Source organism: Sinocyclocheilus anshuiensis, unplaced genomic scaffold (genome assembly GCF_001515605.1).
Source record: "Sinocyclocheilus anshuiensis isolate Anshui unplaced genomic scaffold, SAMN03320099.WGS_v1.1 scaffold80, whole genome shotgun sequence".
Taxonomy (NCBI): Eukaryota; Metazoa; Chordata; class Actinopteri; order Cypriniformes; family Cyprinidae; genus Sinocyclocheilus; species Sinocyclocheilus anshuiensis.
The window spans coordinates 2,243,026-2,257,481 of record NW_015554102.1 but is presented as its reverse complement, the minus strand read 5'-3'; the positions used below and the strand labels follow the sequence as shown (position 1 = coordinate 2,257,481).

At 36.9% G+C, this 14,456-nt stretch overlaps 1 protein-coding gene across 1 annotated transcript in view; it reads left to right on the top strand.

Annotated features, from left to right (window-relative positions):
* Positions 1 to 14,456, top strand: part of LOC107669597 (cadherin EGF LAG seven-pass G-type receptor 3-like) — a 43,330-nt gene that overhangs the window by 20,455 nt on the left and 8,419 nt on the right. Inside the window, 19 exon segments of the mRNA XM_016461898.1 lie at positions 153 to 273; positions 401 to 558; positions 678 to 841; positions 1,650 to 1,819; positions 2,684 to 2,869; positions 3,143 to 3,253; positions 3,744 to 3,912; positions 5,969 to 6,110; positions 7,095 to 7,215; positions 9,081 to 9,264; positions 9,351 to 9,452; positions 9,544 to 9,638; positions 10,220 to 10,429; positions 10,543 to 10,726; positions 11,562 to 11,711; positions 11,787 to 11,967; positions 12,051 to 12,218; positions 13,221 to 13,347; positions 13,545 to 13,751. Of these exon segments, the coding sequence (XP_016317384.1) occupies positions 153 to 273; positions 401 to 558; positions 678 to 841; positions 1,650 to 1,819; positions 2,684 to 2,869; positions 3,143 to 3,253; positions 3,744 to 3,912; positions 5,969 to 6,110; positions 7,095 to 7,215; positions 9,081 to 9,264; positions 9,351 to 9,452; positions 9,544 to 9,638; positions 10,220 to 10,429; positions 10,543 to 10,726; positions 11,562 to 11,711; positions 11,787 to 11,967; positions 12,051 to 12,218; positions 13,221 to 13,347; positions 13,545 to 13,751 (2,950 nt within the window).

Below are 14,456 nucleotides of genomic sequence, written 5' to 3'. Positions count from 1 at the left end.
CAAGAAAAAAAAAAAAAAAAAAAAAAAAAAGAGTGAATTTGTGTGTTTAGAAAGTTGAAATAAATCTTGAACAAATCTATGGTTCTACAATGTAATGGGTAATTCTGATAATTCAGTTTTATGTTGTGGTGTAAATTTTGTCTCTGTAATATCGACTTCTGATCTCTGTGTGACCTTTGCACAGGTGAGTCGTCTACTCAGGTGAGTCCATACCTGCCTGGCGGAGTAAGTGACGGCAACTGGCACACCGTTCACATCCATTACTACAACAAGGTGAGCAAGTCCTCTGAAGAAGCAGTTAGCATCCTAACTTGCTAACAGTTGTTTTCATGTATTCAGAATGTAGTCTTGTGCTTTTGTGTTTGTGTACTTATGAGGACTCATTTGTGCTCATATCTAGCCAAAGCGCAGTGTGAGTGGTGACGTTCAGGGTCCGTCTGATGAGAAGGTTGCAGTCTTGAGCGTAGATGACTGTGACACAGCTGTTTCTCTGAGGTTTGGCATTCAGCTCGGCAACTACAGCTGTGCTGCACAGGGAAGACAGACCAGCAGCAAAAAGTGAGCATCCACAACCTAATATATACACCTTTATATGTTCACGTACATGTGAAAAGTGTTGGTTTTGCTCAGGAGAACAAATTTTGTCATTCTTTCCTTCTGTATTTTTTTTCTCACAGGTCTCTGGATCTGACAGGCCCGTTGTTTTTGGGTGGAGTTCCTAACCTGCCTGAGAACTTCCCGTTTACTACAAGAGAATTTATTGGCTGCATGAAAGACCTGCATATTGATAACAGACCAGTGGACATGGCAGGATTCATCGCTAATAATGGCACTTTACCCGGTGTGTGTGATTGTTTACAGTGTGATGATAGTTACGTCCTGTATTTGTGATTGACTCAGATGATTTCAACATATACTGCCATTCAAAAGTTTGGAAGTCTGAAAGAAATTAATCAAAAATCATTAATCAAAAGTGACATTGTAAAAAAAAAAAAAGATGGAATTATGATCTTTCAAACTTCCTATTCATCCAAAAATCACAGTTTCCTCAAAAATATTAAGCAGAACAACAGCTTTAAACATTTATAATAAGAAGAAATATTTCATGAGCAGCAAATCAGGATCATGTGACACTGAAGACTGGAGTAATGGCTGCTGAAAATTCAGCTTTGCCATAACAGGAATAAATTATATTTTAAAAAACAGTTGTGCTCATAAGTTTACATGCAGAGTATGCAAATATGTTAATAATTTTAACAAAATAAGAGCATCGTTGTTCATGAATCCTACGTTGCTCCTGAGCAGTTCAACTGCCTGCTGTTCTTCAGAAAAATCCCCCAGCTCCTGCACAATTCCAGCATCTTCTGCATATTTGAACCTTTTTCAAAAGTGACTGTATGATTTGAGATCCATCTTTTCACACTGAGGACAACTGAGGGACTCGTATGCAACTATTACAGAAGGTTCAAATGCTCACCGATGCTCCAGAAACCATGCATTAAGAGCCTTTTGTAGCCTCTGAAGGGCAATAGTAGTACTATATAGTGAATATTAAATCAGAATGCCAGTATCAAACAGGAACTATTACTAAATGTTAATATCATGATGACATTACTGATGACGGTATTGTTGGAATGATTCTTTCACAGTGATGTCCCACCCCCATCGTTTCCTTGGAAACAGTGTGCTGTGGTGGGACCTGAAGAATGAAGTCACCATCACTACACCCTGGTACATGGGGCTGGTGTTCCGCACCAGATCAAAAGAGGGGGTTCTCCTGCAGGCTCAAGCTGGACAGTACACCAACTTGATCTTTCAGGTATACACACTTACAAACACAATGAGTGACATGTTACACACAGTAATACACACAGAAAGGAAAAGAAATCACTAGAAAAAGTTCAGCCCTTTCATATTTGTAGTCTATGTTTCATCTGATTACTAATAGAAATAAATTTAAATTGACATTTTGAATTATTTGACTTACTTTCTTGTTCTGATGTATTTATTTATTTATTTTCTGTAGCCAATAAGGTGAAATGTTTGGCCAGCAAAGCAAAATTAATTTTGATCATTTTTTAATTTATGTTTACATAAGGTTTAAATTTGATAATTTTATTTACATTTTAATTTAATGTCAAGATTTACTGATTTTTAAAATGTTTTACTAGATAATCTAAATGGTGGAAAGAGGAAGTTATTTCATTTTTTTTATTTTAATTACAGTTGTTTCAGTTGCAGTTTCAAAATTTTTCATAACTATTTGATTTTTATTTAATTAAAACATGACAGACATTTAATTAAAGGCTAGTAGAATCAAAGGATTGAAACCAAGTTTTTCCTCCTGTGTAAAAGCTGTACTGTTCTAGTGCTCTCTGGCATTAAGGATAAACCTGGGCTTGTTTGCCTTCAAATATTCTATTTTATTTTATTTTAAATCATTAAGAGCCTGATGAAAGGAAACCATGATCTCTTTTGGAGTAGAAAACAAACATTTTCACTAGAAGCACAGCGTAAATTAAATAAAACTAGCTTGACGTCCCATAGCACTTTGAAGTAGACAATTCTGCGCTGAACTCCAGATGCTTAGATGATCAAGTATAGCTCTCATATCCTAAACATTCATTGAAATTGAGAAATGGTTAATTATTAAAAACCCTGGTGTGTATGTTTCTGATTCCAGGTGGTTTCGGGTCATTTGGTGTTTTCTGTGGCACGGGGTTCGACTCGGCCGGTCAGGTTGAGACTGGATCAGGTTCAGGTGTGTGATGGACGCTGGCATGACCTACAGCTCGAGCTCCGCGATGTCAGGAGTGGCAGAGAGACTCGATATATTGCTACAGTCCGACTGGACTTTGGACTGTATCAGGTACACACAAACACATACACCCACACATAAGTGGTCCTCTAACCCCTATTATGTCGCTGACTGACTGTTATAATCCTGTGTTGTAATCCATAATCTGGAATATTGGAATATCAGATCCTAATCTTTCTGGATTAAACTACAAATCAAACACAGATCACTGGTTTAGTGATTAAACACTGACTTACATGCACTATAACTTAAATCAACTAATATAACCTCACTTTCTCGCCATCTATTTCTCTGCCTCTCTTTAAATCTCTCTCTCTCACACAGGGAACAGTCATTGTTGGGAATGAGATTAATGGTGTAAAGGTGAAGCACCTACATGTAGGTGGAGTTTTAGGGTCAGGAGAGGTGCAAAATGGTATACGTGGCTGCATTCAGGTGCGTCTATGTAACTCTCAGTCATTTTTGCGTTCTCTTTTTATAATAACCTGATATGATCTCAACTGTGCTCACCACACGTCTGCTTCTGCAGCCTTCTGTAATGTATGAATTATTGGTAGTTTTGAATTCCTAATGGTGTCATTAGTTTTTAACAAGCAGACAATTAGTTGAATAATTAATGAGAACTTAGAGAACATACATAATATAAAAGTTCCTTCAAATGTGCAGTCAGCAAAGCATGTACTAACTAAATTCCCAATTCTAGTAATTATTTCCATTTAATTTATTAGACATTTTAAAATTAATTTTATTATTATTAATTTTATTTGTCAATTTTTTAGTATATTAATTTAATCATTTATTTTTTAGTATTTTTAAAGAAGTCTATGATGCTCAGCAAGGCTTTAGATTTTTTTTGATGTGTGCATACTTATATATATGTTTTATTTATTATATATATGTTCTATGTTCTGGTATGTGTCCTCAGGGGGTGCGTCTGGGGGTGCGTCCTGATTCCCCTGCATTGCCCCGCCCTTCCAGAACCATCAAGGTGGAGACTGGCTGTAATGTTGGCAACCCGTGTAATTCCTTCCCTTGTCCCGCCCACAGCCAATGCACCGATGAATGGGATCGACACACCTGCGTTTGTGAACCAGGTAAAATGTGAATTATGATTGATGGATACAAAATGTACAGAATCAAAATGCTTTGTATACATACAATGGGGTTTAAAATTTTAGAAGTCTATGTGAAGATCGATGTTGCATTTTTCTAATTTAATGCATTTTTCATCATAATTTATATTATCAGAATAAAAATATTAATGAAAAGTTGAATTGAAAATTTCAGTGTTAGGTGTGCTTTAATGGCATCACCACTCGAGCTGCATGAACTCTACAAGTTTGTGTAAAATTGATAATCATGTTCTCCAGCCTGATTTAAGAAAGATCAAAAGAGCAGCTTTAGTGAAATAAGAACATCTTACCGTCAGCACAAAAGAGTTCACATGCTCAATCACAAATTTCCTTTTTTTTTTATACTTAGAAGCACAAAATTGTACTTTCTTCTTTCTTTTTGTTTTAAAACATTCAGTATACTAAAATGTTATTTCTAAATTAATTTTATTTCTAAATTAGTTATTTAATCCCACATATATTTTTTCAGTTTTCAGTGTGGTGTCAGACGTATTTATAAAAATACATAGAGCATGTCAGTGGTTTCTGTTAACAGCCTGACAGTTCACCCACACAGAGTACATGATATACATTTATTTATAAGTGCGTGTGTTGGTATGAGCTCCCATCACGTGTAAATGAAGATACAGACTCGTTCACTTCATTATCATGCCGTTAAAGTTGCATCAGCCCAGTGTTATTAATAGTGCTGTGCAGAAAGAGAAATCAAAGACTCCCCTCATAAACTCTGAATTAATTTCTCAGACCTCCTCCTGGTAGAGTAAACCCACACGTACAACATCTCTCTCTCTCTCTCTCTCTCTCTCTCTCACACACACACACACACACACACACACACACACACACACACACACAGAGTGCTAAGAGTGCCTAAATTTAAGAACAGAAATATCTCTCTCCTTTTTGCTCTGTTGTTGGTTAGATTCCCATACATAATTTAACAGTTTTAATAAGTCTCAGTAGTGCAGCACGCTAGTTGAATGTGTGCTGAATAAAGTTGCTTTTTCTGAGGACTTTATTGTAATCTTGTAGTGACTTCTATAGCATTCAAAGCAGTGGAAGGCTTCATCAGAAGAGCATATGGTTGTATTACTGCATTCCATTTCTGATTTTCTTCATTCATCTTAATAGGGTTTGCACACACCTTTGAACAGTAGTTCAAAATCTCCCTGCTAAAAGAGAGAGAGAGAGAAAGGGGGTTATTGTGTCTTTTGATCACTTGTCGTGCAGATGGAGGCTTTCTATATGACTCTAGTGAAGGAGAGATCAAGGCTATGCTGTTTTGTGTAGAGAGTGAAATACTTTCAGTTCATTCAGTTCCTGTGTGTTTTATGCCTTAAATTAAATAAATATGTATGTGAGGTGTGTGCTGTTTTTCCCTTTTGAATTGAATTTCAATGTTGTAGATTTAATTGGGGCATGTGTATCTTTTCCCTTATTTCCTAGGTTGAATTTCTTTGTATCATACAATTTTATTGCATATTTTTTCCCCCTGAGATCCATCTATAATGTTAATCATATTTTATTTTACCTTTTGACTGTTTAAACAGGCAGTTTTTTTGCTTCTGTGCCTTTAAGCCACCTGAAATGAGTAACAAGCTGAGGGTTTGCTGTCATATCCAATATATTTGGTACTGCCTCATCCTGCATCACATTGTTTTAGGTTCGCAAAACAGTTCACACTGAAACGTGTCCCTCAGACTGTCGAAGTTGAATTGATTTGATGTTTTCAGTGGATAATCTTTTTTGAGCTCTGAAATCTCAAAAGATCACAGAAAACTTGATTTTTCTTGACACTTTTAAAGTCTTTCTGGTATACAAACAGCTCCCTGAACACTCCCTACATCTGCCATTGGTCGCTCAAACAGATAGCCCCGCCCCAAACTCACATCATTGGTTGAGCAAACTCTGTGATAGTGTTTATACTTTTCACTGAAATTAATCTAAGAATGGCTGAGAAAATACTTTAACATTGAAAAAATATTGTGTTGTAACAGTTTACATTTTTTATTTACAGGATTCTACGGTAAAAGCTGTATGGATGCATGTCAGCTGAACCCATGTGAAAATCAAGCAAAGTGTCACAGGAAGCCCAGCTCCTCACATGGATATATTTGTGACTGTGAGGACAATCACTATGGACAGTACTGCCAACACAGGTATACATTAATACACACCACATGTATGCACAATTACATGAGCACAAATGAACACACACATCACTATTGAATCATTACATGTGCTGAAAAAAGATTTTTTCTTTATTTATATAGTATATATTGTTTTTGTCCTGCTCAGTAGCAATATCTAAACATAGTTAAAAGAAGATAATTAAATAATAAATAATAATTTTTTATAGTTAGTTTTAATCAGAAATCTAACTAAATTTAGTCAGGTTTATACCTGACAAAAATTCTAATATGGTACAAAAAATAATTTATTTCAAGTTATAGTTTGTTTTTATATAGTTATATATAGTTTGTTTTTATCTTACACAATTTTGCTTTTCAAAAAAAAAAAGAAGCATTTTTTGTTATTAGGCTGTTTTTGCTGGGAAACCAGACAAAAATACTGAAAAAAAAGTATTTCCGCTTTATTCCTTATCTGTCCTGTAGCCCAGTTACTTTTATTCTGACTATAATCTCTAATAAGTTGACAAGCAAAATGTACCAGTAAGATAATACAGTGAGAGATGGACAAAGACTTTATTGATGCATTCACATTTACGGCTGAATTTGTGTGCATGTGTGAGAGTTTTCTGTCACACTAATCCAGTGTTCAAAGCTTATCCGAAAGACTGGATGCGTATGGCGAATAAGTTTGTGTTCATGTTAATGATGCATTTGTTCTTAGCCGCATGTATGCGTGTGTGCTTAAGGTTTGCTGGCTTTGAACGGATGAAAGTAGACTTAAGTTTACCGACAGACTGTCACTCATGTGACCCTAATTCATCCCCTACCTCAAACTCACACACGCTCAGCCAAATCCTTCACAACAGCGGCAATCTCATCTGCTCTCTTTTATCTGTTGGCTCCATCTCTCTCTCTCTCTGTGTGTGTCACGCTGTCTCGCTCTCCATGTCAGATCTGCCCTAGATACATAGGCATTTGATCAAATCTAACTGTGTGTGTGTGTGTTTGTAGGGTCGAGCAGCAATGTCCTCGTGGTTGGTGGGGCAGCCCGACATGTGGACCCTGCCACTGTGAAGCCAGTAAAAGCTTTGACACCGACTGCAATAAGACCACTGGACACTGCCACTGCAAGGTACATGCATATTGTTATACTGTATGTTAAATGAGTAGGACATCCAAAAAAAATGTATAAATAAATAAAATCACAGATTCACATCAGACATGTGCACTACCATTTAAAAGTTTGGGATTGGGATCTCTTATGCTCACCAAGGCTGCATTTATTTGATCAAAAACAGTAATATTGTATTACAATTTAAAACTGTTTTCTATTTTAATGATGACAAAGCTGAATTTTCATCAGCCATTACTCCAGTCTTCAGTGTCACATTGTCACGAATTCGGTCCATGGACTTCCGTTTATTCACCACCAGAGGTCACCCTTTCCATTACATTGACTCTCGCACAACACAAACTGTTGCATAGCACCCCGGACTACATATCCCATCATTCTTTGCACGATTTGCACACTGCACTGATTGCACTCATTGCACACAGCTGTTTCTAATCACCTCACTCACTATATAACACCCACTCCTACCACCTTTCTCTGCTGAGTATTGTTTAGCCCATACCCCATTCCGAGTCTCTGTGTTTTCCTTGTTTTGCCTTGCCTTGCCTGTTTTCGCGATTTCTGATCTTTGCCTGTTTTCCTGGATTTTTCCCTCTCGTCTCGCCCCTGTGATTCTGTCTGCCGATCGGTGACCTACGCTAGCCCTGGGACTATTCTTGTGTTTTGCCCGCCATATACCTGTTTGCCATTGTTTGACCCTGCCTGTTTACCACGTCTCTTTAATAAAGCCTGCAGATGGATCCACACGTCTCACGTCTCGTCAGCCCCGTTACACACATGATCCTTCAGAAATCATTCTAATATGTTGACTTGGTGCTTAAGAACATTTCTTATTTTCAATGTTGAATCTGTATAGCTGATTTGTCTGCTGGCTTTGATACCTAAACCCTCTTAAGGTTCCTGTAGCATAAGACAAGGCAAGCACAAGTGTACTCTATACAGTCTATACCATAACACAAACATACTGTTTCAGTATAAGGATCAGCAGTTACAGTAAAACTGTCCAACAACCAGCAGCTTCATAAACATGCGGAGCGTTATGCTTCATGTTCCTGACCTTCTCAGAGTTTCAGGAGAGTAAAAACAGAGTTTCTCAGGATCAGCCTGTGGTGAATCGACAATGCATTTTTAGCAGTTAGAGCTTTTTAGACACACATTTTACATTTAATAGGCACATTTACTTTATTTTCAATTTTATTATTAATACAGTATATAGAGTATACAAAATAACGGAGAAGTTAGTGAGAACAGGAATTGGAGATTGTGTGAATTTCCTGCCAAAGCACCACAGCTTTAAATTGAAATCCTCATTTGTACAACTACAGGTATTTTAGGTTATGAAGTTGCACAAATTTCTCTTAATAGTAGCACGTTATATCGCACTTTCCTGTATAGGCCTACCATATGCATTTTGCCAGTATGTACAGATTATACCTTCCAGTCTTTAAACTGTTATAGTCAAATTCACACATGTTCTTTTGATTTGGTACTATTTATAGGAGTGAATGCCCACGTGTTCACATAGAATTGTTCATACAGTATAGCTGGTCTGGGAAGTGTTAATTGGTTTGTGTGTGTGTGTTTAAGTGTAATTAAGAGATTAGAGAAATGTGTTCCTCACTCTGGAGTGCTATAATAAAGCTTTACTCACCCTCACGCTGTACATCAGGCTTTTGATTATCTGTATATTACACTCCGATCCCAAAGGAAAACATGAACACACACAATCTTATCAGGCTTTTGAAATATATGAAGGAATTTTGTTTATTATTCTAACTATTATGTTATAATCACTATGCTTTGTGGTTTTTATCAGTTTGTGTTTAAAATGCATGTGTTAATATGGATGTTTTTGTGTGTGTCAGGAGTTTCATTACCAACGGCCGGGCAGTGATGTCTGCCTGCCATGTGATTGCTATCCAGTGGGCTCCTTCTCAAGGTCATGTGACCACGAGAGCGGCCAGTGCCAGTGCCGACCTGGAGTGATTGGCAGACAGTGTAACATGTGTGACAATCCATTTGCTGAGGTCACACAAACAGGCTGTGAAGGTACAGTAAATACCCCTTCATCCAACCGTTAATCTTTCCATGTTCTCTCCACAATCGTTAATCATTTCATCACCCGCTTTTTTTAGTAATCTATGATGGCTGTCCGAAGACCATAACATCAGCAATCTGGTGGCCCAGAACAAAGTTCAACCTGCCTGCTGCTGTCCCCTGTCCCAAAGGATCAGTTGGTGAGTGAGTGAGTGTGTAGATTCACATCTGTGTCTTTTATGTGTCTTTTTTGAAGTCCATCTAATGCATTCGTTCATCTCTTTTTCCAAGGAACTGCGATTCAGCACTGTGATGGAGAGAGAGGATGGCTCGACCCTGATCTGTACAACTGCACCTCTCCTCCTTTTGTGGAGCTAAACACAGCCGTGAGAAACTATACCTCCACATTTACTATCCATTTACTATAATGAGGCCTATTGCATACATTTTTTGCCAAAACTTTTTCTGGGTTCCTACACTGAAGATTTTGCATGGATTAATATTAAAATTATGTACAATTGGCTATATTTATTTTCCTGTTAGAGCTCAATAATATAGAATTGGTTAAATAACCAATAAATAATATATTAACCAATGAATAATGCTTTCTATAGTGTGTATGTATATATATAATATTATTAAAGTGCCATTTTAAAGTGAATTTTGGCATTTTAACATTAAAAATACATATTCATTTTGATTTGATTTTACATTTATTTAATTTTAGATTAACAACAGTCTCATTAAATTATTATTTTTTTATTTAATTTTATTTGAGTATGATGTGTTGTTACGGCAAAGCTAATTTATATATGCTAAAATGTAAATATAGCAGAAATGAGCTGAATTGAATTGAATATGTCAACACAGGATGAGTGAACACAGGCCTAAGATCCATAACTTTCACACAGTATTGGAGCTGCTTGTCTATATTACATAACCATTTTTTCAATGTGTGTGTGTGTAGCTGGAGGCTTTAGAAAGAAATGAGACAGAACTCAACACCATCATTGAGAAAAAACTGGCCCATCAGCTTCGTGATGTCACAGAGGCAACAACCCGTCTCTATGGCAATGACCTTCAGATAGCCGAGAGGCTGCTGTCTCGCCTCCTGACCTTTGAGAGCCTCCAGTCAGGCTTCGGTTTGACAGCTACTCAGGATGCACATTTCAATGAGGTGTGTATTTCCTTAGGGAACTGATGAATAGCTGGAAATTTGACATTCAGATTTGATTGAGCTCGACAAGACTAGTTGATTAACGTCTTGCTTTGGTCTGTCTCGCTCTGCAGAATGTGTTGCGAGGCTGTAGTGTTTTGTTGGGTCCGGGCAGTGCTGCGTTGTGGAGGGGTCAAAGTTCAGGTCCGACTGGAGCGGCGGGATTGGCCGATCTGTTGGAGCAGTACGCCCGCATACTCGCCCAGAACATGAAACAGACCTACCTCAATCCTGTGGCACTCGTCGCCCCAAACATCGGTCAGCATTAATACACAACAAACACATACAGAAGAAATAATTACTTTTATTCAGCAGGGATGCATTCAATTGATTTTTAGATTCTTATTTTTATATAAAAAAAATCTGTTTCAAATAAATGCTGTTCTTAATCAAAGAAAATACAGATCATAACAGGAAGTGTTACCCGTCCAGCAAATAACCATCAGCATCTTAGAATGATTTCTGGTGGGTTTTAAGGGAGTGAAAAGAGCAATGTCAGCCTCAAATTAACTTGACCGACCTCTGAAAATTGATTTCAGATAAAATGCTTTTCATTGAAACAGTCTTTGAAGCATTTCTGTTGATTTATTTATATTTTGTTCATGAAGGATATTTAAATATCAATCCTCACTTTAAAAAAAAAAATCTTAGTAAATTTTATTTAATCATTAAATGATTTGTTGATTATTTTTTTACTGTGATGGGCATAATACTTATTAATAATTATATTACTTATAACATATTACTTGTATTTTATATATTTTTGTGTATTTTATGTTTTATGTTTTTTATAAAATAATGGGTGGCATATTAAGTTGCTTCAATCCAGTAAATATTCATTTTGTTTGTGACAAGCATAGCACTTCCACTCTGGAGGAGAGAGCGTCTTAGTCAGCTGATGGTGGGAAAAAGTAAATATTGGAAATAACCTGTCATGTGCAGTGTGAAGTGAAGTTGAGAAAGATCAATGTGAGACTAACACCTGCAGTGTGCACCTCCGGCAGGATCAGCAAGAAAAACGGCAGCACTACAGAGAGCAGATCTATTAAAAGAATCCTGTAGTTCACACAATGTGTGTGTTTGTATTTTGCAGTCATGACTCTGGATCGCATTGACAACCACACACACGTGCGGCGACGATTTCCACGGTATCACAGTACTCTGTTCCGAGGTCAAGTGCTTTGGGACGCTCACACACATGTTGTGCTGCCCCCTACTGCACTAGTGTCACAGCGCAACTTCTGTAAGTATCACATGAATACACTCTTTAAACCCATTTACAAGGCTTAAAAGCATTGAGCAATAAATCTGTGTTTAGTTTCAGCTCCATCTCCTGCTGGCCCTGTGAACCTGTTGGCCAATCAGACGTTAGAAGCAATAGCAGCGCGGCGTTCTTTGTCACTGCAAGAGGCGCCGGTCTCCATTGTCATCCTCCTTATTTATCGAAGCCTAGGGGCTGCACTTCCCCCTAAATACCACACTGACCGTCGCGGCGTCAGGTTAGAAAGAGATAAACAACACACGGATCACTGTGATCTGTGAGTGTGATTGTCTTTCTAACAATGTGTGTGCATCTCTGCAGGTTACCCAGACACCCTGTGTTGAACTCGCCTGTAGTGAGTGTTTCTGTGTACAATAACCAGACATTCGTGGAGGGTTTTCTGGACACTCCGGTCCTGCTGGAGTTTCGTCTTCTGGAGACCAGCAACCGCAGCAAACCACTGTGTGTGCAGTGGAATCACAGCAGCCCGTAAGTCTGTGTGCGCTGTCTTTTACTCAATTTCATGTCTCAAGGACAATCAAAACCACTATTAAAGGAATAGTTCACCTAAAAAATGTCCGTCTGTCAAAATGTCAAATCAGCATATTAGAATGAAGTCTTAATTATTCCAAACTCTTGACCAGCAGTGTAATGTAATGGTTTGGTCAACCGATGGGGTTTTAAAGGGATAGTTCTCACAAAAATGAAAATTTTGTCATCATTTCCTCACCCTCATGTCGTTCCAAACCTGTGTACGTTTCTTCTTTATGTTGAACACAAAATAAGATTTTGATGGTATCTTCATTCTAATATGCTGATTTGGTGCTCAATTATTAATAATGGTTCTTATTATTATCATTTTTTTTAAACAGTTAATACAACTGTTTAATGTTTTCATGGAAACCGTGATACCTTTTTTCAGGATTCTTTGATAAAGAAGAAAAACAGCATTTATTTGACATTAAAATCTGTACTGTCGCTTTTGATCATTTTAATGAGTCCTTGCTGAATATAAATGCCTCTTTCTTTCTTTCTTTCTTTCTTTCTTTCTTTCTTTATTTCCTTTCTTCCTTCCTTTCTTTCTTTCTTTCTTTTTAAATATCCCTTACCATGATACATTAATGATAATTCATCTGTCATGGTTTCCAGAAAATATTAAACAGCAAAACCTGTTTTGCACTAAATCAGAATATTAAAATTAATTATGAAGGATCATGAAGACTGCTGTAATGGCTGCTGGAAATTCAGCTTTGTCGTCACAGGAATAAATTATATTTTAAAATATATAAAATTAGAAAACAGTTATTTTAAATTGTAAAAATATTTCACAATATTACTGTTTTATATTTGATCAGATAATGCAGCTTTGTTGAGTGTATTTGACTTCTTCTTACAGAAGAAGAAAATCTTACAGACGGCAGACCTTTGAACGGTAGTCTGTATTCTTCTTGTAAGGAATAAGCAGTAAATGCTCTGAATGTGTGTGTTCAGTGTATCAGCAGGAGGCTGCTGGTCGGTGCGGGACTGTAGTGTGGTCTATAGGAACACGTCACATGTTCGCTGTCAGTGCCACAGACTGGGAACGTTTGGAGTCCTTATGGACAGCTCACAGAGAGAGGTGATGTATATGCACGCACACACACACACAGAACAAAGAACGATCAAGGCCACATCACTGAAAAGCTATTCTTTACAAGAAATATTCATGTTTTTCAAGAATCTAACAGGCAACAGGATGTTCCACAGTGACATCTCCTTCAGCACAAACCGTTGCTGATATCTTTTCCCTTCTCTCTCTCTCTGTTTGCTAAGCAGCAGTTAGAGGGTGACCTGGAGACCCTCGCCATAGTAACGTACTCCTCGCTCTCAGTTTCCATGGCGGCGTTGTTGCTAACAGTGGTGGTTTTATCGTGCCTGAGGGGACTGAAATCAAACACACGCAGCATTCATTCCAACATGGCTGCCGCTACGCTCCTCTCCCACCTCACATACCTGCTGGGCATCAACCAGACGGAACAACAGGTCAGAGAAGAGAGATGTCTGTGTGTGTCTGAATCTAAATGTGGGTTAGTGAGACAGACAAAGAAAGTTTGGGTGGGCTCGAAGACAAAAACACTGTAAGAGACAAATACAATCTGTGTAGTTTCCTTTGTGCTGAACGTACATTGTTATTTGTAGATTGGAGTCCAAAATATAATAGATAGATACAGCACATTCATTATTTAATAATAAATAAATAAATAAATAAATATGCATTTAATTGATCAAAAGTAACCTTAAACGACATTTTTAATTTTAAAGTTTTTTTTTTTATTTCAAATAAATACTGTTCTTTTGAACTTTCTATTTATTAAGAATCCTGAAATAAAATGTATCATGGTTTACAAAAAAATATTAAGCAGCACAACTGTTAATATTCAACACTGATAATAATAATAATTGTTTCTTAAGCAGCAAATCAACATATTAGTATGATTTCTGAAGGATCATGTGATGCTGAAGACTGGAATAATGACTGCTGAAAATTCAGCTTTGCCATTAGAAATAGATGTAATTTTTAATTATATTAAAATAGAAAACAGTTATTTTAAATTATAATGATATTTCACAATATTATGTTGATTCAATACAATGTGGATTCAAACAATATATAATTTGTAAAAATTAAATATATATAACTATATACAGTATATATATATATATATATATATATATATATATATATAA